General features: G+C 34.0%; 1 protein-coding gene across 1 annotated transcript; it reads right to left on the bottom strand.

The window, feature by feature from the left end:
* Window positions 1–1,474: 1,474 nt before the first annotated feature.
* On the bottom strand, window positions 1,475–24,351 carry LOC127716345 (proton channel OtopLc-like). The gene is made up of 9 exons (XM_052222514.1): window positions 23,541–24,351; window positions 17,012–17,403; window positions 12,922–13,051; window positions 12,552–12,666; window positions 11,960–12,176; window positions 9,309–9,466; window positions 7,036–7,219; window positions 5,848–5,964; window positions 1,475–2,939 (listed from the first exon to the last, which is right to left on the bottom strand). The coding sequence occupies exons 1-9, from the start codon at window positions 23,876–23,878 to the stop codon at window positions 2,155–2,157; spliced, it is 2,436 nt and encodes an 811-aa protein (XP_052078474.1). The 5' UTR covers window positions 23,879–24,351; the 3' UTR covers window positions 1,475–2,154.
* Between the last annotated feature and the right edge of the window lie 469 nt (window positions 24,352–24,820).

Here is a 24,820-nt window from a genome sequence, read left to right as displayed (position 1 = left end):
AAAAAGGGTGAAGGTTTGGTACCATTAAAACGTTTAAACCCGCTGCATTTGTTTGCACCTGTCCTAAGTCAGGAATCTGATGTTCAGTAGTTGTCGTTTGTTGATGTGGTTCATAAGTGTTTCTCGTTTCTCGTTTTTTATATAGATTAGACCGTTGGTTTTCCCGTTTGAATGGTTTTACACTAGTAATTTTTTGGGGCCCTTTATAGCTTACTGTTCGGTGTAAGCCAAGGCTCCGTGTTGAAGACCGTACTGTGACCTATAATGGTTTACTTTTATAAATTTTGACTTGGATGGAGAGTTGTCTCATTGGCACTCATACCACATCTTCGTATATCTATTAAGGTTCACGTATTGCATTTCTTTTTTAAAAGAAAGCAACTTGTGACGTCTTTACACTAAATTCATTATATGTTGGATGTGTACTGATTGACAATTTAATCTTAGATGGATGATTTTTTTCTTTATTGGTTGTAAGTGGCTTTGAACTAGCTATTAGAAATTGCGAGTACTCTCAGATCAGTAATTAATGTCTTTTTGTTGTTGGGATATATTACCAATGTTATTTCAACTGATCGGGCGGAGTTTACGTTTCAATTTGCATAAGGCCAGTCTATTCGAAGATGTGTGTTATAAGGATGATTGCCGTTATAATCATTATTGCTGATTTCTAATCACCTATCAGTGTCACCAAACAGATATACAGAAGAACTGAGTGTACGACATTTGATGAACAAATTAGTTTAAAATATAGCATTCATTTTATATGTGCTATTGCAGATTATTTTATAGTATTGTATTTATTGTATTTATTGTATTGTTCTGTTTGAAACTTTTGTGATTGTGAGATTTATTTTTCACGTGATTTATAAAAAAAAAGATATAAGATAATAAAACATTTAGACCCCATTTTTTCCTTCTTTGAATATGATCAATTCTAAATAATATCATTCTAGATATAAGAAAGGAAAAAGGTAATTCAAACTGAAACGTTATATGTATATTTTGCAAGTGATGTCGTCATTTTCTCATTTGCAATCATACCACATCTTCTTTTTTATACTTATTAATAAGAGGGGTGAAATGGGATGTTCATTCCCCACATTTAGCTTTTTCATGTTTTTGAAATTTGCCCCCACTTTCCAATTTTTCCACATTCATTGTTAACCCCCTACCTCCCCGTGTGTGTTACCTCTGTATCCCTTATATCCATATAACTTTCATCCCAACTTCCCAACCCCCTATATCCCATATACAACAAGCGTGTCATCCACCTCTAATAAAATAATCCATACAATTTACATGGTTATTACCAATACGTGCCGAACTAGATAAACGGTTCCCAATTTACAATTATGTGGTCAAATGCCCAACATATCAATAACACACTATAGCACAATAATTTAATACATGAATTTACATAATGGGCAATGAATGAATGGTGATAATGTAACATGATTGTATTGTCGACGCCCGACGCTCTGTGTTAATAATTTGTTACAATGACAATAATAGCTTTGACCAAAAAATATTGATGAGATTTTATCCCAACTAGCATAAAATAGTATTCATGAATTTTAGCACCATTTTTGGTTCAAGAAAAGCTATTAAAAATATATATTTAGAAAATATAACATATTTAAAAATTTCGTTTTAAAATATTTTGTATAACACAAAATACAATGACAAAATTGTCATGATTGTTCAGATGGGATAAAAAATAATTGCAGTATATCTTTTAATACTTTCGAGTGTATAATATCATCAAAAATGTTGATAAATAAAAAAAAATCAGATGCACCCATATTGTATCACACACACATTACATTCAACAATAAATATACAATCGAGAACCTGAACAATTTTTATAAAAATGCTGAGTATTTAGACATTACATAGCGTGAATTGCACTTATTCTCTGGCACTGTTATTCATGTTCTGTAAAAAATTTTTGCATATTTTATACAAAAAAGTCCCATAAAGCATTGTAAAACAATGAACAAGAGACTTTCTTATATCATTCAGTTCGAAGATCTCAGAGCACCACAGAGTCCAGGAAGATTGGAAATTCACAATTACTTTTACCTTTATACCAGATGCATTGCAATTATTAATTCAATTTTAAGCAGCAGTCGATGTGTCATATATGAATGTTTATTTATGATTTCTCCTTTTCCATGCTTTCTTCCAAATGTTTGATAAGCAAACAGTTGAATGAAAGCGGAAGAATATTTGCAATGGTAGAGAAATATGATTGAAAATGTTCCATCCAACAGAACCATAGAAGTGAAGCTGTATTGGGTTTGCCTCTGTTCGCTGTACTTCAAAAGTGTTGATTGCCCACAATGCAATATTGCACATGAGCAGAAAAGTTACGAATTCCCGCCCAGGTTTAACCCGTTCCTGTTCCCTCCTCAATGCTGACTTCCGCAATGCGTGGAGAAGAAATACCGTTTGTATAGTTGCTTGGAACATGCCAAGAACGCATGATAAAATCACTAACAGTCCATTCGATTCATGATCGTCAAAGGCTGATGCAACAATACTGAAAAATCCGAACATATAAACTCCGCCCAAAGACACTAAAATAAGTGTTTCTTCGAGATCTAACTTCTGATCATAGTTAAATTTGAGACTCTGCATGCGGTGAAAGGCCAAGATGACGGCCACAGACGTCATCACGTGAATTGCCACTTTAGACAAGTGTTCTATTTTAATTGCAGTTTCAACAAACGTTGTTGATCTGACTAAAACAAAGAATGTAATCATTGATATGACGGAAGCAACAAGAACGAAGATGCCCATGAATAATCCACGACTTGAACTAGAACAATCCACATTAATCCTCTGTGTCTTACTTTTCTGGTCCCCTGCCGTACCAGGCAGGTTAGGATTGGTTTCATGTTTACCTATGTTTCTCCACATTACGTATAAAATACCTGAAAAAATTTTAAAGTTCATTAATTTTGATGTTTTCCTCTTCATCGCTAGTAGTGCTTCAAGATAATGGAGGATAATTACATTTATTGATTGAGTGTTGATTGATTAACGTCCAGTGGCAAATATTGCATGTATATTAATCAGGATGACAATAACAGAAACAGAACGTATTGGCTAGAATTTAATTTTTTTTCTATGTTAAATGTTCTGGCATAGACGACTACTGTGTTTGTTCTGTAAGCAGTTAATTTTAATTGGGCATTCAATGTTTTATTTCAGAAACATGCAAAATATTCAAATCTAGTATGCATGTTTTATCTTTATCATTTAGAGAAACCATCTTTAATCAAACCTTTTTCAACAATAATTGTTACCATGGTTACCTGCAATGTATGAGGATCTGGATGTAGTTAACAGAATTGAGAACAAGAGGCTCTCAAGAGCCTGAATCGCTCACCTGTATCTCAGAGGAGAAGATTTTTAAATGTTAGCAAACTTGATGAACAAATTGTGTAAAATTGTCTTTAAAGGGCAATAACTCCTTAAGGGGTCAATTGACAATTATGGTCATATTAACTTTTTTGTAGATCTTACTTTGCTGAACATTATTGCTGCTTACAGTTTATATATATCTATAATAATATTCAAAATAATAACAAATAAACAGCTGCGCCATGAGCGCATGATACGTCCGTCGTCTTGTGTGTGAATTTTTATGCAATAAGCATAAATAGTTTCTGACATACGGCGTGACATGCGAAAACCCCCCTTTTTTTTTTACAAAAAACTCAATATCTCTAAAATAAAATTTTGAATCAAAACCAAAAAATATACAGATCTTTAGATTAATATAACTAAGAAGTGTGTAAAATTTTAAGCAATAATCATAAATCGTTTTTGAGATACGGCGCGACATGTGAAAAACCCCTCCCCCTTCTTTTACAAAATACTCAATAACTCAAAAATAAAATTTTGAATCATCATCAAAAAGTATACAGATCTTAAGGTTAATATAACTAAGAAGTGTGTAAAGTTTTAAGCAATAGTCATAAACTGTTTTTGAGATACGGCGCGACATGTGAAAAACCCCTCCCCCTTTTTTAACAAAATACTCAATATCTCTAAAATAAAATTTTGAATCATCACCAAAAAGTATACAGATCTTAAGATTAATATAACTAAGAAGTGTGTAAAGTTTAAGCAATAATCATAAATTGTTTTTGAGATACGGCGCGACATGTGAAAAAAAAACACACACCTGTTTTAGTTACTAAGTCCCGTAACTCAAAAAGTTTTAATCCTATTATCACCAAAAAGTATACAGATCGTTTGACCATCATAAGAAACAACTATGTTAAGTTTCATGAAATTTGGACAAGTCATTCTCAAGTTACGGTGCGACATGTTTACGCCGGACAGACAGACAGACGGACGGACGCCGGACATTTGTATACCATAATACGTCCCGTCAAAAATTTGACGGGCGTATAAAAACTGCAAAATTTTGTTAAAACTACCAATTCGGTGGCAGCAACCCAACAATGGGTTGTTCGATTCGTCTGATAATTTCAGAGCTGATAGATCTTGACCAATTGAACAATTTTATCCCATGTCAAATTTGCTCTAAAAGCTTTAGTTTTTGAGATATAAGCCAAAAACTGCATTTGACCCCTATGTTCTATTTTTAGCCATGGCGGCCATGTTTGTCGATGGATCAAAACTTCGGATACAATTTATAAACTAGATACCCTAAGGAACATTTAGTTAAAAGTTTGAAGGTATTTGGCTCAGTAGTTTCAGAGGAGAAGATTTTTGAAATAGTTTACGACGACGACAGACGACGACGACTACAGACGACGGACGACGACGGACGCCAAGTGATGGCATAAGCTCACATGGGGCCCTTCGGGCCCTGGTGAGCTAAAAATGGGCAAAACGTGCAGAATACTGGGCAAAACGTGCAGAATACTGGGCAAAACGTGTAGAATACTGGGAAAAACGTGCAGAATACTGGGCAAAACAAATATAAAATAGTGAACATGGGGTCTGAAAATATAAACAGAATAATCGGCTAAATAGATAAAGACTAGATGAAAATGATCTAAAAAAGTAGATCAAAGTATCCTTAATAGCAGATAAGCAACTTTTACATATTTACAATCTTCCTGTAAAGTTTGCAGGGATATGGGTTGAAAACTGTAGGAGGAGTTGATTACACAAAACATGTAACCGCTTTCCCCCGTTCTACGCCCGCCCAACATCACCATACTACAAGCCTGTTTTGGGCTTCTAACTGATTCGGATATTTGACGTGCTAGTTGGCAAGGTATCAGTCATCCTACATGGACTAATTTTTCTGACTCCGAGCCGACCAGTCTTATACGTCTTAATACCGCGTGTTTAGCAGAGTCTTTTGTTTGAGCCGGACGACCTCCCGCAATTGAGGCGAGCACGAAACCACCGAGGCGGTTTTTAGTCTATAAAAGTAGTATTAAAGAGAATATGATAGGTTTCCGATCTAACTGAGGGTCTGGAAAGGGTTAACAGAATAGAGTTTAATGGGAAGCTATAATATAAAGAATAGAGAATAATGGGGGGGAATGTGAATTATAGGGAAAAATAACTTAAAACATTAAGGAATGCAGAAAAGAAGGATCCCCGCCCAAAATCTCCCTCCTAAATGACAAAAACATTAAAATACACATACTATCAAGATTCATGCCTTGGGACAGGCGCCACAACACGTGATGGAGTTCACTTAATTTTAAGACCTCCGCTATTCAGAATGCAATTATTGAAACTTGCATATGTGAAAGTAAACTTAAGATACCGGTACATTGTTTTGATTGCTGTCTTTTTTTTAGCAAGCAACATTTTATATAAATATATATTCTGTACTATACTCACCAGCACAAATTAAGCTATATTCAATACTACAGGGGTACAAATATGGTCCAGAAGAATGGACTACTTCTTTCATCAATGATGGTCCCTGACATACACTTGACTGCAGAGTACCAGTGACTGTAATTAATGCAGAATAAAATTATATAAGTGAATACTTAATCCATACTCAAAAACGTAGGTGGTCAATTCTAAGATCGACGGTAGGATGGCGTTACACATGTAAACCCATCTTAAAACGTAGAAGGTCAATTCTAAGATCGACGGTAGGATGGCGTTACACATGTAAACCCATTTTAAAACGTAGGTGGTCAATTCTAAGATCGACGGTAGGATGGCGTTACACATGTAAACTCATTTGAAAACGTAGAAGGTCAATTCTAAGATCGACGGTAGGATGGCGTTACACATGTAAACCCATTTTAAAACGTATGTGATTAATTCTGAGATTGACGGTAAGATGGCGTTACACATGTAAACCCATTTTAAATGGAAAACGTATGTCGTCGATTTCACGCTCGGTGGTAGAAGTTAATGGTAGCAACGCTCCGCAATCGCAATCAACGTTATCGGGATTTCCCAAATGATTTATTTCTAACAGTATATGAGTATTGCATGATAAAAGACCAATCTGATTAAAACACAGTTCCTGTGTTCAAGCTTTGCCAACAAAGATATACCAACAATGAGTTGGAAACGTTGGCGGCGCAATAAGAAAGCTCTGGGTGTTTTTCAAAGATAGCATTTCCAAATATATTTACCAGAATATATAATAGCATAAGTGGATTCATGTCAAAATCATTCAGTTTTCTGCAATTAGCCTGTGACTGGGCGTGACTTTTTCCACCTTCAGTTTGAATCAGCCAATATCACAGATATACCCTACTATTCACCTGATCATAGTTGTTCATTCTCTCAGAGTTGCATTAAGTCCGAATAATTATGACGTCTTGAAAGGCTGTTCATATTTTTTGCTGTGACGCCTTCCTACTACATAGAAGGAAGGTACCTAAGCAAAAATTTAAAATAGCCTTTCAAGACGTCATAATTATGTGGACTAAGTCGCATTGTGCCCAAAATTTTCGTTTCTAAAACAGCCCGTTTAAATATAGAGATGACCATTCATTACATGTATTTCTGTATGCACCAATATTTCTTTAATTAATATATTTTATTCTATAAACGGCTTACAATTTTCTACTGAAGTTGTTCCCTCCACAAGAGGCATGACCGTGACTGAAGTCTCCATTTGTGAAGTTTTCTCCACTTCTCGTATTGTCTCCACCACAATAGTTTCTAACCAAACACACATGTTGGTTGCAACCATATGCATCAGACCAAATCTGGCCAGTGTCTTGTAGCGTTGAATACACATCTGAAATTTAAGACAGATTTTGAAATTGGACAGTTTTTCAAACATAACCTTTTTAGAAGTTGAAGCTAATTTACCCCCCCCCCCCCTTTTTTTCCCCCTCCTTTATGGACCTACATAAATGTTTAATGCTTAGAGTTTGAAAAGGTCCCACTCCGTACGTTGCCTTGGTGCGACCCCCCCCCCCCCCCCCCCCCCCCCTCTTTTTCAAAATCCTAGATCCGCAACTTGGAAGCGACATGAAATTGCCTGGTTGATATATATATAGACATAGAAAATGAATTTCCACACACTAATAACTTAGAATTAGAACAGTTACAGTATTATACATAAACAAATAATGTATTAAAATTGACACAGAAGAGTAATGGGTAAAAAGCGTGACTTTGATTAATTTGATAAGTAAATACTTTGATGAATATATAAGGCTAATAATAGCAGCAACATATTTATTTAAAACAAAACTTCATATAAGTTAACTGATCTTAAAACGCACTGAAGTTGATATATTTCTCAGAAGTTTTTTTCCTAGCAGTTTATCAACAAGAACCATAACATTGTCTCAGATTATTTTCCTCTATCAGGCTTTCCCTGTGTGATTAATAACGGAATATTGAGATAAATAGTTGGAAGATAATATATTAATAACATTGTATGTAAATCATTAGACTTCAAAGTAAACATGTGTATACACCTGTGTCTAAGGTAGAGTGGTTCAAAATATATACTGATGAAAATAAGTAAGTTTTCGTCAAGTACATGCTAATAAACCGTACATAATGTTTTCAGTGCATCTCCCGAATACCGAAGTACTTTCTACATATCACAGTCATGCACAATGTGTAATGTGATACAGTGGACTGGCCAGTCTTCTTAAGTCAATGTAAAGCCAGAAGCGTGTACAGTCAAGACAATGCTGAATGTACAGATAAAGGGCACACAGTCATAAAAACAACTAGTTTCTTAAGATGATCTCAGATGGATTTTGCTATTATTTATAGGTCCTGTTTGGTCATATAGCTCTTCAACTGTTTCATTTCTTATACATCTTTGGCTTTCAAATGGTCGTTCCTGATTAATGTAAATCCAGAAAGACGCTTCGGACGCATGCAATTTATAAAGTGTAATTCTACATTCTTTCGTTGTCATTCAACATGTTAAAGATTCGTATTCTTTTGGATTGATTGGTAATTGTGTTTATGTCGAGTGGCAAATATAAGATGCATACTAAACCTACCTCATTTGCGTGACTCAAAACCGACTAATCCTGCCAATCCTCGCCCTAACTATACAAATGGCAAAATCGTAACACACGACCCACTGTACTTTACTACAGACATAAATGTACCAAATGATAACCGAGGCGGTTTATACTCTTTTTGGTTTTGTTAGACTTAAATATCAATAGTTGGTGCTGTTTATAAAATTTCTAGTCTCATTTTTATTAACTTCCATTCCTGATTCGGTTCTTTGATATTCCGGGTTATCTCATTCCGTCGTCCGTCAGTCCCTGTGACCGTCCGTCCGTACGTCAATCCGATGAACATTTGGTCGCATTTTTCTCAGGAACTACAAATTAAAGCTTCCTGAAATTCGGTATCGAGCTTTATGGGAGCATGCTGTATCATGTGATGCATGTTTACATCTATCGCTCGTCGTCTTATATTTTTACACATAATGCCGTTGTATGAAATTTTCGTCGCATCGTTCCCAGAAACTACACATCAGAGATTGCTGAAAATTAGTATCAAGGATAATGTGAGCATGCTAAATACCGGTTGGCGTTCATCAACTTCCTGTTTACGATTTTTTTTGGCGGATGCATGATCATCATTAGCAAAAGCTCACTGAACATCATGTGTTTAGCTATGAACATACTACTTATTTCGTGATTGATGTTTTAAGTGAATGTTTATATCGATTTCAGACAAAATACGATGTTCCCGACTTTTTCTGAAATAAATGTGCATTATAACAATCACGAGGTTCTATCATAAGTCATAATTTCTGAAAAGAAAAACCCCAAAAGCAAGAAAATTAAACACAAAACAAAGGCTAATGCATTTTTTTAATGCATGTAAGTACGACTCACCTTGGAATTAAGGAAGACGAAGTACAGTTGAACAAATGTGAAACTGACATGAAGTATGGGCCTTAATGCGTGGAGTACACCATTACACGCGAGGATATCGTGATCGAAAAGTTCACCGAAATGAAGACCACTTTTTATCATGCTGCCAATTCCAAAACCTACAATACAATGCATTTTTAAATAACCTATCTATAAATGAGTACTTCTGTCTACACCGGGTACGAAATTATGTTTCATTTATTGCTTCCTTCGCTCTATAAGTTACCTGTCCATTCACAGATTTAATTGATTTATCTTGATTCGGTACTTTTTTTTTTGAAGCAGTCAATGGAAGACCATAAGATATTACTAGTATCAGATAGGTAAACTATTTGAGGCAAAACAAGAATGCATGTGCTGTCTTGCGAGGCATACAACCACTCGTAATTCAAAGTGTCTGTAAAAAGAAGTAGGTGTTTGACAGACAAAAAAGCGCCCCAAGCTGATGACCAAATTTGAAGTCATTCTGTTAATTAGTACCAGAGAAATGTGTGTTGAAAATTATTAAGTTCATTCACCATAGTGAAAAAATCATAGTATCGACAGAGGTAGCATGTGTTTTGACAAATAAAAAACAAGTAAAACACTTTCTAGCACTAGTGCTTTAAGAATACCGTTGCAACGCCCATTTTAGACGTCCTTTTTTATCATTTTTGTTCAATCATACTTAGCAAATCACGTGAAATCGTACCTCGCAAATCACATGTCAACGTACCTAGCAAATCATGTGACCTACGTATTACCTTGAAGAAGCAGTAGCTTAAATTTTATGTATATTTACAATAAATTTCATAAAACTTCAATAACAAACTATATAGGGGAGGGTTGAGATCTCAAAAAACATGTTTAACCCCGCCGCATTTTTGCGCCTGTCCCAAGTCAGGAGCCTCTGGACTTTGTTAGTCTTGTATCATTTTTAATTTTAGTTTCTTGTGTATAATTTGGAGTTTAGTATGACTTCCATTATCACTGAACTAGTATACATATTTGTTTAGGGGCCAGCTGAAGGACGCCTCCGGGTGCGGGAGTTTCTCGCTGCATTGAAGACCCATTGGTGGCCTTCGGCTGTTGTCCGCTCTATGGTCGGGTTGTTGTCTCTTTGACACATTCCCCATTTCCATTATCAATTTTATATAACAAGTAAAACGGTTAAAATACAAGAATTAATACCCTGCCGATACTTTACAATAAAAATATGATGTACTAGTACTACTTTTTCAATTCACAAGAACAAATGTGTTTACAGACAATTATGATACATTAAAATAAAACATAATGTATGTAGGTGCGAACTAAGTATAATCTCAATTATGCAACATACATTTATATTTATGTAACATACATGCTTTCTTCATAAACACTAATCAGTTGCCTTGTATGTTTCTAATAAAGAAGGCATGTTGTGACGCACGGAAGTGAAATTTTTGTTTTTTTTATATTATGACTGTTATGTTAACACAGGGAGAATATTGAATATTTAATATTTGCACGAAAACAATCTAGGATAGAAACAAACTAAGGTTGCCTGTAATTGCTTACATCCACTTTATTTGAACTTTGGTGGATAGTTGTCTCACTGGCAATCATACCACATCTCATTATTTTTATAAGGAGTTATCTGTGAGTTGATATATATCCTTGTCCCTTTGTCTTTGGGGGATATTTAAAGTTCTCATGGGAACCATACAAAATCTCCTTTTATATGTAAACTGTGTTTTTAAAAATACCATTATAAAAATATTTATTCCGTTATCGTTAACAATTAACATATACTTTTTGATAACTTAACAATCATGAACATTAAACTATCGATGACAGTTTTGTACCGTTCGATCTAAATGCCGAATATTGCGCCATTCGATTTGCAATGAAGGCAATTGTAGAATAAATCAATTAAAAAATTCTCATTGAAAAATTAATTTAAATAGACAAAGCTGAGCAACACAAACTCAACTAAAGACCGGGATGGATCTCCGGAATTTAGGGATCGATAGTTCCTGGTTAACCGATGTCACCCGTTGTGTTACTCTTTGATAAATACGTTGCTAAAGCACATCCGATGATAAGGAAAATATCTCCTGTTTAACCAGAAGAAAAAACTACAAATCATCGCAAAATGTATTATTTTAATCCCGAATGCATCACTGAATAGGAAATTTTGAAATGTAACACAGTTTGTATGGATAAACAATCGTACGTAGGAGACAGACTACATCATGCAAAACAATCCCGTTAGGTCAAAAAACGTCCCCAAAACACTACGCCAAAACAAACCGTTGCATAAATATGTATACTTGAACCTTTGACGTTTTTGAAGTTGCATGTGTGGTGGTAATTGATATATTGCACAACACATTGGTAAAATCTGCCGGTTTTACAATGTGATTGTTTGCCAGGAAAAGAACTTCATAATAGTATCAACTTAAAAAAAACAAGGCTTCATTTGGACTTTTGTCAGAAAAACTGATAAATATAATAATGTAAGCATTTTTTTTAAAGATTTTGGTTGATGTTTAAAAGTTGATATACGAGTCTACAAATCTTGTGATATTGTTTTACATATGGTCAAAGTATTAAAGCTTCAGAAACTATGAACAAACTTCTCATCTTACCTACAGCACCTAGGCGTAGGTAGAAACTTCCGGTATGATATGTCCTCGAGATGTCATAAGAATATTTCTTCTGTTTAAATGAAGACGAAGCTGCTACTTCCGGTGGCACAAATCGACGTTGTTTCTTCCGCACTATTAAAGTTGTATTTTGAAGGAGGTAGGTATAGGCATATATCAAAAAACAAATGCTGACAGCATATAAATAAATATAAAAACCCTGAAAATAAAAAAAACTCACTTTACTTTTTCCTACAGACGATACATCTGTTTTTGTCTCTCAAAAATATGACTATTATATAAATTTGGAACTTTAAAGTAGGTTTAATAAAGAAGCATTATCTCGAATCCTTGACACACATAATGGCTAATATAAGTAAAGCGACGTGAAATATAATAACGATTCTTTATTAAATATTATATATGCATGCGATATAATGGATTTTCAGAACAGTGTTGTCTGGTTCAAAGCATTTTAAAATTCTATAGGTCTGATAAACTGAACTTTAAGCATGTTAAGAGAACTTCCCGCAAACCAACGGAAGAGAAAAAAGTAAAAGAAAATCATTCACTGTAAAAAATTGAAATGACTTACCTCAAACAGAAAGCTCATTGGAGAAGGGGCATATATTTCAGCTATGGGAACAACAAGCCCAAATACCACAACACCCATGGCGTACAATCCACTTAGAACAATAAACAATGTATCGCTATGAAAAGAAAGGAAACAAGAGATAAGTTTGCATTATATTAGTATTTTAATAACAAGTTGCTTTCAATATAACAGTATAAATGGAGATAGATAGTACTTTTGTTAAATTATGAAAAAAGCATCTTCAAATTACCTTCAACACAGTCATCTGAAGTTGATGACACAATTGAAGACACGGGGAAATTAAGACTTTTTCAAAATATAATGTGTCTTGGACAACATGAACAAATATAAACGTAAAATGTACACTTACATTAATGTGGTATCGCAATTCTGGTCATCAGACCCATAGCCTCGTCTTCGAATCATTGACATTGAGGCTGATGGCGGGAAATCCCTATCGAAGCTATCACCTGAATGTACAATGTCATCGTGTCCAATACCTGTAAAATCGGAGAAAATACATTGATGTAATAACTATTCTGTAGATTAATCAGTAAATACTGGATCCAGACTTTATTTAGTCTTGGATCTTTAGCCACCAGAATAGCCTAATTTGTTAATTTTACCGCGATTGTGACTTTTTGAGTGTGGATTCGCATGGCGGGTGGGGCATGCACAACAAGACACGCTTAACCCTGTCGGCGTACCTGGTCTTGCTCCTTTTGGAGTTCATGCGATTCTCTCGGTTTTCATTTTGTTACCTTGATTTGTGTCTATACTTTTAAGATTTGAACATCGGTTATTTATTTGCCTAAATTTTGTAACTGTTTTGTTCATCAATTAGTTTTAAAGACACTGCATGTGTATTCTCACATTCTAAGTTAATGCTTATTGAAAAACAGTAATACAATCGCTGGTCCCTTACGTTTGGCTTTGTTGTGTTCAAGTAGTAATTTTGTGTCCAGAATCGACACACCATAACTGCAACAAATGTATAAAAGTAACAAAAAGTGACAGTTTAGCTACTATTACGAACGTGTGTGTTCTTAAGTACACGAAGTATCTGTTTTTATACGACCGCAAAAATTAAAAATTTTTTGGTCGTATATTGGTATCTCCATGAAATTTCACCATAAGGTTCAATACCACAAAAGGAAGGTTGGGATTGATTTTGGGGGTTATGGTACCAACAGTTAAGGAATTAGGGGCCAAAAAGGGGCCAAAAATAAGCATTTTTGTAACTTTCAGACAATAACTTGTGTGTAAGTGTTTGGATATTTCTGAAATTGTACTACAAGGTTCCATATCACAAAGGGAAAGCTGGAATTGAGTTTGGGGGTAATTGCCCGAAACGTTTAGGAATTGGGGGCCAAAAAGGGGCCAAAAATAAGCATTTTTCTAGTTTCCAGACAATAACTTGTGTTCAAGTGTATGGATCTCTCTGAAATTGTACTGCAAGGTACCATACCACAAAGGGAAGGCTGGGATTGAGTTTGGGGGTGATGAATCATAAGGGGGTTCAAAAAATTTGGGGGGGGGGGGATTTTTTTTTTTTTTTTTTTTCTTTTTTTCCTTTTTTTTTTCTTTTAAAATTTTCCATTTTAAGTTGGTTATTTCTGATTTATATTTAAAAGCAAATAATAATGATATGGTAGGAGATACACACCAAACAGGATGTGTAAATTATTATATAATAAGTATTGTGCAATAGCAAGAAATTTTCAATTGCACAGTATTGCACAATAGCAAGAAATCTTCAATTGCACAGTATTGCGCAATAGCAAGAAATCTTCAATTTAACAGAATTGCGCAATAGCAAGAAATATCCAATAGCACAATATTGCGCAATAGCAAGAAATTGTCAATTGTACAGTATTGCGCAATAGCAAGAAATATTCAATTGCACAGTATTGTGCAAAAGAAGATACTTCGTATAAATTGCTTATTTCTTGATCAATTTCAATGGGGTTTTATTCTTGAATTCTTGGGGTTCTTTAATATGCTGAATCTAACCTTGTATTAAGTTTTTGGATTTTGGGCCCCGTTTTTAAATTGGTCCACATTGAGGTCCAAAGGGTCCAAAATCAAACTTTGTTTGATTTCATCAAAAATTGAATTATTGGGGTTCTTTGATATGCCGAATCTAACCGTGTATTTAGATTTTTAATTTTGGGTCCCGTTTTTTAAATTTGTCTACATTAAGGTCCAAAGGGTCCAAAATTAAACTTAGTTTGATTTTAACAAAAATTGATTTCTTAGGGTTCTTTGATATGCTGAATCTAAACATGTGTTTAGATTTTTGATTATGGGCCCAGTTTTCAAGTTGGTCCAAGTTGGGGTCCAAAATTAAACTTTGTTTGATTTCAACAAAAATTGAATATATGGGGTTCTTTGATATGCTGAATCTAAATATGTATTTAGATTTTAGATTTTTGGCCCAGTTTTCAAGTTGGTCCAAATTGGGGTCCAAAATTAAACTTTGTTTGATTTCAACAAAAATTGAATATATGGGGTTCTTTGATATGCTGAATCTTACCATGTATTTAGATTTTTTATTTGTGGGCCCGCTATCAAATTGGTTCATATTGAGGTCAAAAGGGTCCAAAATTAAACTTTGTTTGATTTCATCAAAAATTGAATTATTGGGGTTCTTTGATATGCCAAATCTAACCGTGTATTTAGATTTTTAATTTTGGGTCCTGTTTTTTAAATTGGTGTACATTAAGGTCCAAAGGGTCCAAAATTAAACTTAGTTTGATTTTAACAAAAATTGAATTTTTGGGGTTCTTTGATATGCTGAATCTAAACATGTGTTTAGATTTTTGATTATGGGACCAGTTTTCAAGTTGGTCCAAGTTGGGGTCCAAAATTAAACTTTGTTTGATTTCAACAAAAATTGAATATATGGGGTTCTTTGATATGCTGAATCTAAACATGTATTTAGATTTTAGATTTTTGGCCCAGTTTTCAAGATGGTCCAAATTGGGGTCCAAAATTAAACTTTGTTTGATTTCAACAAAAATTGAATATATGGGGTTCTTTGATATGCTGAATCTTACCATGTATTTAGATTTTTTATTTGTGGGCCCGCTATCAAATTGGTTCATATTGAGGTCAAAAGGGTCCAAAATTAAACTTTGTTTGATTTCATCAAAAATTGAATTATTGGGGTTCTTTGATATGCCAAATCTAACTGTGTTTTTAGATTTTTAATTTAGGGTCCCGTTTTTTAAATTTGTCTACATTAAGGTCCAAAGGGTCCAAAATTAAACTTAGTTTGATTTTAACAAAAATTGAATTCTTGGGGTACTTTGATATGCTGAATCTAAACATGTGTTTAGATTTTTGATTATGGGACCAGTTTTCAAGTTTGTCCAAGTTGGGGTCCAAAATTAAACTTTGTTTGATTTCAACAAAAATTGAATATATGGGGTTCTTTGATATGCTGAATCTAACCATGTATTTTGATTTTGGACATTGGACCATAATAGGTAAATTAAAAAAATTGAAGTTCTTAGACCACATTCTTTCTGTGTCAGAAACCTATGCTGTGTCAAATATTTAATCACAATCCAAATTCAGAGCTGTATCAAGCTTGAATGTTGTGTCCATACTTGCCCCAACTGTTCAGGGTTCGACCTCTGCGGTCGTATCAAGCTGCGCCCAGCGAAGCATTTTATTTAGACTTATTATCGTACTTAATTGGCGATCATTAAGCCAATTTACGTTTTGAAAATTTCCTCTATTACTCCTGGTCTGCAGTGAAAGGTGAAACTGACATGTTATGATCAATTTCACCAGAGAAAGACATAACCCATCCACAACACATCAATACGCGTAAGATAAGGCGAGTGATAAGCTGAACGATACGATAACAAACTGTCAAAATGGAGAAAAATGAGATCGTTACTAAGTAATTAGTCTGTTTGACCACAACAGAAAGTATAGTTTGTTATGTGCACGGTATGTTAAAAGTCCGTACGATGACCTATAGTCGCTAACCTTCTAAGTTATTTGGTGTCTAGTAGAGAGTTGTCTCATTGGCATTCATACCACATCTTCTTATTTTTGTACGGTATGTTAAACTCCAGACAAATATAATTATCCTAATATACAATTTAAAACAGTTATAGTGTGTAAAGGGGGTAATGTGTTAAACAGTTATTGTATTTTGTGTTCAAAAGATGGCAAACTTCATATGTACGTGATTGCGGTTGCCTTTGTAAAGTGCGCAATTCTAATTTTGCGTATTGGCTAGTGATGTAGTGATACGTTTAATTGCATAGAATGTTGCCTAAGATTTGTTACTGATAAATATCCCTCACCCATTAAAAACCCTTTGAATACAATTCTTCAGGCTTATAAGGAGGGTCAAAACCATGCGCGCATCAGTAAAAGCATATACGAAATGACATAGCAAGGTTATGCTAAAACCCGTTCTTCAATATCTGGAAACCTACCCGAATCACCGTTTGGCCCATGCCCATGGGTTTCATCAATTAGAAAAGCCTCGGTTGTTCCTGTTCTTGTATTATGCTGAATGAGACTTGCACTCTTCGCATGATATCGTCTGCTATTATTCAACACGTGCGGCGTGTGCCAAGAGTGTCGTCTGCCTCGTTCCAGTGTTCCCTCGTTTTCTGTTACTTCTGGTGATGCTACATTTGAAGGATTAGCAGACGACATATCGCCTCTGTCACGATGTGAGCACCTCGGTAAGGTATTTCTATGGGCGTTGAGTATTTGCTGTAAAGCTTCACTTGCACTAGAACTGGTTAAACTCGGTGGAAGTGGAAGTGGTGGAGAGGATGCATTTTGTCTGTAACTTGGACGATTGGCAACTGGGACCCAACTGAAATATTAAAATCATTTTATCGTGTAAGCTCAACTTTTTATGCGTTGGTAGTAAGCTGTAATGACTACTGAATAAGAACTTTACATGCAAGTCGGAAATAAGAATACAGATTACAAAATTTCTTTGATCAATCTTGGTTTCTATTTCTAAGCAGAATAATCGTAGAAAATTGTTCAATAAAAGAATTTTATTGTAATTAATATTAATTAATATGATTTCTATGTTCAGTAAATTAAAAAAAAAGCCACAAGGCGTACTTCAATGAGACAGCTACCAAACGACATAAACAACCAAAGAACATCTATATTTTCAACGTTCATGCAGTCTTGAACAATATAGACAGTTGTCAAACAAAATGTCAAGCTCGAAATCGCCCCTAGTAAATGATTTCGATATTATTTTTTCAAAAATATATCTTTTTATTTAAGACCGTGTTGATTATTTCCAGCATGTACCTGCTAGTTTCCATATCGTTATACTTGTTCTTAAAAAAAAATCAAAATACCGTTTGCCGACAAAATCGGAAGTCCACGAAGTAACGCAAATAGCATTGTCCCTACATTCCTTGTGGTGTTAGAGATCAAGTGTTTAATTAATGTAGAGAATCGTAGTAGTGTTCAGAATATTTCAACATTTTATAAACAGTAAATTTAAAGAAAAACGAACGTATCAATGGTCAGATCAGGTTATAATTCTGCATGTCGAAAACAGTAATAAAATAGTATTTACCTTGCTAGATATGGAAAATATAGTGAAGTCCTCTGTTAATAGCTCATAATGAATATGTATATTTTTTCAACAAAATATTATCTTTTAGTAAATCTTTACAAACTATACCTTAACAAATCTATTGAATCTTCATATTAAAAATTATCTTTAAAACCTCAAAATCATCATAGGAGATGTTGATGTTTTGATAAAACATGATACAAAAAAAAAAATTATATAATATTTGATTATTTTTTTCTTTAACAGGTGGTGCATGTGAGCTTTTTATGTCAACGTACGAATTAATACTACCGATTCTACGATAAGATTATCATAAATCCGTTTTATCTATTTTGCTGCTAACATTCGGACGTATATCAAATAAAACACGTGTTCAAATTTTCATGTATATCTAGAAGTTATGATCTTTGAATATTGAGTAAGTTTGATTGCAGATAAATCTTCGGGAATAAAAATCGTCTAGTTCAAATTCGAAGCAAAGATAAACTTATTCAACGAAGTTTTTTTTCTGTCTTTTACGTGCATTTGACCTATAATGGTTTACTTTTACAAATTGTGACTTGGATGGAGAGTTGTCTCATTGGCACTCATACCACATCTTCTTATATCTATTTAATGAAAAGTATCCTCTTAAATAAAAGAAAACAACAATCTGGTGATACTGCGAGACAACTCTTGAAAAAGATTTATTGTATTATAAAGTTGCCATATTGGTTGGACAATCAGATTTACCATAACAAAACGCAGTATTCCAAGCATATCTACATGGTTACAGTCGGCGTTGCAGTATTTGAAGATTCATGTATGCTCCAACTGAAAATTTGGTCCCCAATGGCAGTAATGTCATGAATGTTGACTGATCCAACATTAAAACATGAACTCTTGGAAAGTATCTGATTTAAAAATATGACGATGTGGTATGATTGCCAATGAGACAACTATCCACCCGAGTCCAATTGACGTGTATGTAAGTCATCTATATGTCATCTTACGGTCTTCAACAATCTGCAAAACTTATACCCTTTATTTTGACATAAAACAAATGTGAAACAATGCAATCGAGAAAACAAAAAGCCTGATTTATGACAAAAGAAATAAAGGGAAATAAGTAGACAGACAGCAACCAACGACAAACACTGCATGACAGGCTCCTGACTTAGGACATGTACATAAACAATGTGGCGGGATTAAACGTGTTTGTGAGCGATCAACTCTCCCCCTAACCTATGTCATTGGTGTAATGGTACAACATAAGAACAAACTTTACATCAGCTGGAAATGGGCCCATCAGAAGCACATGAAGCACACGCAACTTTTCTGTCATACTAGTATTGAGTTTTATCAGCCGTACTCAAGAAGATTTTTCAACATATTTCCAACAGTTGACCAAGTCAGACTAAGTCCTTGACAAATTGCTTTGCATTGGTTGTCCGATTGGTCAATTCCAAAGTAACAGCACTCTGGCAGTACAAGGTTTTTTGGTTTCAACATGTTCATCAATCCAGATGTAGAAGTTCTAGACGATAGATTTTTTCTATACATTTTTTTCAACGTTTCAAATATAAAGGAAATAATAGGTCTGCACCTTTATATTGGTAGTACTATCAGCACCAATATCACATCATTAGGAGCCGCGCTGTCATATTTATATCCGATTCACCTGTTCTTAAAGGTGGGACTTTTCTACATAATTTAAATATTGGCTATTTTGTTTTTGCGATTAGTACCAAAGTTATATAACCAGCGGAAATTCCATGAATTTATTTTTTGTTTAACGCATCTAGCAATTTTTGAATTAAAATTCAGTGTTATATTTAGGTAAATAATTTTGTTCAGAGACAAATGCGTGTAATATCATCTCCCCATGGGGACATGTGGATACAATCCCATGCAATACTTAATGCAAAACATAAAGAAATTATTCTTAAGTTAAGTTCACTGTGACGACGGGATACATAATTATGAAAACTAATTGTGTATCTAAAAGAACATGCGTTATAGATAACGCGCTAACACATTGTAACTTGCTCTTCCATAAGGCCTGTACTTAATTATCATGTCCTAAGAAATGCGAACTAATTAAATGTCTACACAAGTCCTTTGATGTGATAAGTTTGTGTGATCTTACTTTCACGTTATTTTTTATTAATGAAATTACTACCCCAATCTTATTGTGTAGGAGTATATATACATATGTATCGGACCTCCTGTTGACTTGTGCAGCATAGTCATCTTATTTGAACAATGTTATGTAAAGATATTTTTCAATTATCTAGAAAAAAAGTTGAAAAGCATTATTGCAATGTAACATCTTTGTCTGCAAGAGTAAACCCATATCTTCACCGATATTTGAAAAGGGAGATATAAGGGATATATGTGATAAAATGAATTAGAGTAAAATATTTGAAAGAAATTAAATTCCTTGATTCGGAATGTTTTTAAGCAATCCTTGATCAATCAATCAACCGAAGCGACTCCGTGTATCAAGATTATCTCTAATATATACAGTTAAAACTTTATCTTACTTCGAACATAAGGTATCGAGCGTACATGAATCCGGAATATATCGTTTCGTAATTATTTCCGATACTTGTGTCGTCCTTGTCCATGATGCCGGAATTGATGTCCTTCGTATTTTCTTTTCTTTATCATGTTTATTATAAAAACCTAAACTTATATTTACTAAAGTACAAATATATATTAACTATCGTTTAGACATGTTATGTTTTTTATATAATGGAGAAATGTTGAGTTTTCGACAAAGAAATATCGCGATGGGTATTCTTATGGTCTGAGCCTTTAAACAGAACAGGCTGCTTTGAAAAATATATAACCATAGCTTGCTATGCGGTATGGGTTTTGATCATTGTTGAAGGTCGTATGGTGTCCTTTAGTTGCGAAGGTCGTATGGTGTCCTTTAGTTGCTAACCTTCTATACGACATTTGGTCTCTGGTGGAGAGTTGTCTCACTGGCAATCATACCACATCTTCTTACTTTTATTATGTTAGGCCACACTTAAAAATATTTTGGTTTGCCCAAACCCTACCCAAAGGTAGAGACTGTGGGTAGGTAGGTAGGTAGGTAGGCATTTTCTTTTTTTTTCGGCAAAGAGAAATTGAAGTGTCAGATGTTTTTTAGTCTTCACATGCCTATCTGATTAAAAAAAACACATTTTTTCACATCAGGACAATAAAAAAATTTGAGTAGGCAGCTATTTTCAGGGTAGGTAGGGTTAGGGCAAACAAACATATTTTTTATGGCCTTACCTAGTAGTAGTCATGATAGTAGCATATACATTCTAACTGGTATATTTGTAACGCTGCATGCTTTAACATTTGTTACTGTGGATTCATTTATTTTCGTGGGTACCAATTTTCGTGTATTAAGGAAAACTTACATGTTCGTGGATATTTAATTTCGTGGTTTTTGACAATGTCTGCATACAAGCCTTTAGTAAATTTGCCATTCGTTGAACTTTTAATTTCGTGGTTAACATATAACCACGAAATCCACGAAAATTGGTATCCAACGAATAATAATGAATCCACAGTAGTTTTGTTCATTGTTGAAGACTGTACAGTGATCTTTAGTTGGTAACTTCTATGTCATTTGTCATGATTTGGTCTCTGGTGGTAATTGTCTCACTGGCAATCATACCACAATTCTTATTTTTATAGTCTTTCTTGTATATTTATTCTCTACCCAAATGACAAATGAAGTTTAACTAGAATGGCTATTAATTACAGGAACAGCCATGAATGACAGTAATTGTACTATATTATTAATTAACTTTGAGTGAAGATTGACCTACCACTTATTTTAAGAAAGTATTAAAAAAAATATATGACAAAATATTTATTTCTTAATTCGCACAAGACTGAATTCTTCGTTTGCTTAAGTTTGCCTTTATCGATTTTCAGGTTGACATTCAATAGAAATATATCATCAAACATAGCGCGGTCAATCAAAGGTCAAATTCAAATAGGCATGGATATATTCTATGGAATTTAAAGTTGAGTCATATTTACTATAGTGAGACTATAGTTGTCGTTATAGAAATGAGAGAAAATGTTGAATTATATTTCATCTATCCTTTTTATATTCCTAATTGTGAGTCCCACAAATACATTTGAAAAAACAAATTTAAAAAAGTGTACCCGCGACTCTTTTCACAAAATTCTTACGATTAAAATTGATCGTAAGTTATGCTGAAATGTGTCTGACTTACGAGTATTTTTACTCTTAAGATTTTTTGTGAAAAGAGTCGCAGTCTTGCCAGTCATGTCAGTAAAATTCTTATGCCCTGTACATAAATTCTTAGTGTACGTAATATTCAGAATGGAATATTTAATAACCGTAGAAATACATCCGAAAAGACGGACGTCAAAATAAGTTATTGTGTTTCAATGAAATGTCATATTCAAACAAAATTCGGATACAATATAGTATATCAGAAGGTTACGAAATAAAATAAATAATCAACCCAGTCGTTTTCATGTCTGTAACCGGAAACACAAATGATTTTATCCTTGGCCTTACATGTATACACAGTTGATACACATTCTAAGTCTAGGAAAATTAGGAGTATATGATATATATATATATATTTAAAAAGATGAAGCTTTAAATGCTTAATGAATAATCTTAAAAATAAATTAATTAAACCCCTTACGTTTCCTCCTTCTGGTTTCAATGTTTTGACTCGCGTCCTACCGTCTATCAATGAAATATTTATTACGCTTAATGGACTTCACGCTGGTCAAGTGGTATTTCATTGCAGTAGTGAGACATTCTTATATAATGATTGATAATTTACATGCCATTGGCAATTGCATCAGTCTGGCCATAGCGACGCGACGGCTAATGATCTTTTAACATGCTTGTGAAATATTAAGGGTGATTTTAATAGGAGGTGTCTTTTTCATATTATGAGAAGTAAATTGCGGTCAAAAGGTTATCAGTAAAACCTTTTCTTCAGGGACGCTATTTGTAACGGGATATTTCTTTATTGGTTTTGTGTGAATTTTAATATAATCTACGCTATTTTAACTACTTTGTAAACAAGAAAATTATTATGAATTAGCATGAACTATGTTTAAGGTTAAATAATTTGTATCATTGACTTTCTTTAATTCCTTTTTTATTCATTCATATTGTTTTCCAACAATGTCGACTGTTAACAATGTTGTTAAAACCTAGTTAAGTTAGTAAAATTTTCACGGTCAGTAGCTTTATATGACAGAATGATATTTACAAAGAATTAATAAAAATAAAATCATATATGACCAGCAGCTGAAACAAAAACAAAACAAACATTATTTTTTTTCTTTCTATTAAACAAGTACATAAATGCATAATTAAATAAAAAATGAAGGAACAAATAAATGAATAAATGGAAACTTACATTTGAGTTTCTTCTGACTCAGAAGTACTGGTCGTTTCATCGGTAGTTTGGTCACCTGCAAGTTCACCGTCCGTACAACTATCCGAGTCACTGTATCTATTGGTCAAAGCATTTAAATTGTTAGCTGGGAGGTGATTAGGTACAAAACGGCTTCCCCTTGCCATCGGAGGTGAAGGGGCGTCACTTTCATCCTGGGTATTGTTATTGTTGCTAACATCCGTGTCCACGTTATCACTAAAAGCCCGGTATGTCTCAGTTTCCTCCCCGCTGTCCGAATCGGGCATGGTTACACCTATATTGTGATCGTTATCAGCGTAAAGATCGTTTCTGTCATTCATAATTTTCCAGTGATTTATTTATCACAGTTTTGAATGAATTCATTATTAAACACAAACACACACATAAAATTTGAAATCTATTTTAAAATTCATTCAAAATTTTAAATTATGATTTTTTTTTCGCGCCATTGGTTAACTGTTATCCGAAAAGAATAATACACAAAGGCGGTACTGTATCACTACAAAAACTTTTGTATTCAATTTCCAGCACAGTGGAGACCAGATTTTGAACGACCCCAGCTCATCAACTAAATTGAGGCACGTCAAGGGTTAATCCAATGGTAAATTAAGACGGACACTTCTTAACACACACTAACTTGTTGATTTTCACAACTTAACATCTGACACGCTTCGCCTTGAGGTCGTTTATAGTTGAAAACAAATAGTCTTTATGCCGTTCTAAAATAACAGATGTTGAAGCGAGACATCAAACGCGTGTTTTCTCCTCTATGGTAATTGCAAATATCAGTAACAAAATGAAAACAGTCTTTTATAAATAAGTAATGTATTAGCAAAGAGAGTGAGTAATGCGGGGAACCACGTGTGAAAGATGTTTTGAAATGGATTCCTGAAATCAACAACATAAACATAAACATTGCTATCGATCTATGACAAAGTATTGGAAAACTATTGGAAATATACAATAATTGATGATTCATCGTCCATCGGAATCGAGGGAAATCCACGGAATCATAGATCCCGTCATAGATGTATGTGGTCATTTGCAGTGGGCGAATTTTACATTACTATTGAGTAAATTAACAATTCATAATGACCTCGTCACAGTTAGTATAGTCAGCAATTAATATATTGAAATCAACATTTATAACCGGCTGTTTTTGACTGATCGAATATTTATGCTATATAAAAAAAAAATGGCCAGTTTTATTTTATGTTGATTTAACCGTTTGTAATAATTCACAAGAATTTCAAACTTCTAGC

Source organism: Mytilus californianus, unplaced genomic scaffold (assembly GCF_021869535.1).
Source record: "Mytilus californianus isolate M0D057914Y unplaced genomic scaffold, xbMytCali1.0.p SCAF_9, whole genome shotgun sequence".
Classification (NCBI taxonomy): domain Eukaryota; kingdom Metazoa; phylum Mollusca; class Bivalvia; order Mytilida; family Mytilidae; genus Mytilus; species Mytilus californianus.
This window is presented reverse-complemented; position numbering and strand designations above follow the sequence as displayed.

Bases quoted from the DNA above. Each gene is read 5' to 3' on its own strand.
- LOC127716345 (XM_052222514.1), bottom strand. From the start codon at position 23,878: ATGAATGACAGAAACGATCTTTACGCTGATAACGATCACAATATAGGT. The intron at 13,052-17,011 runs GTAGGTTTCCAG...CCGATTTTACAG, and splicing joins TGGGCCAAACGGTGATTCGG to GTATTGGACACGATGACATT. The intron at 12,667-12,921 runs GTAAGTGTACAT...TTCTTTTCATAG, and splicing joins AATTGCGATACCACATTAAT to CGATACATTGTTTATTGTTC.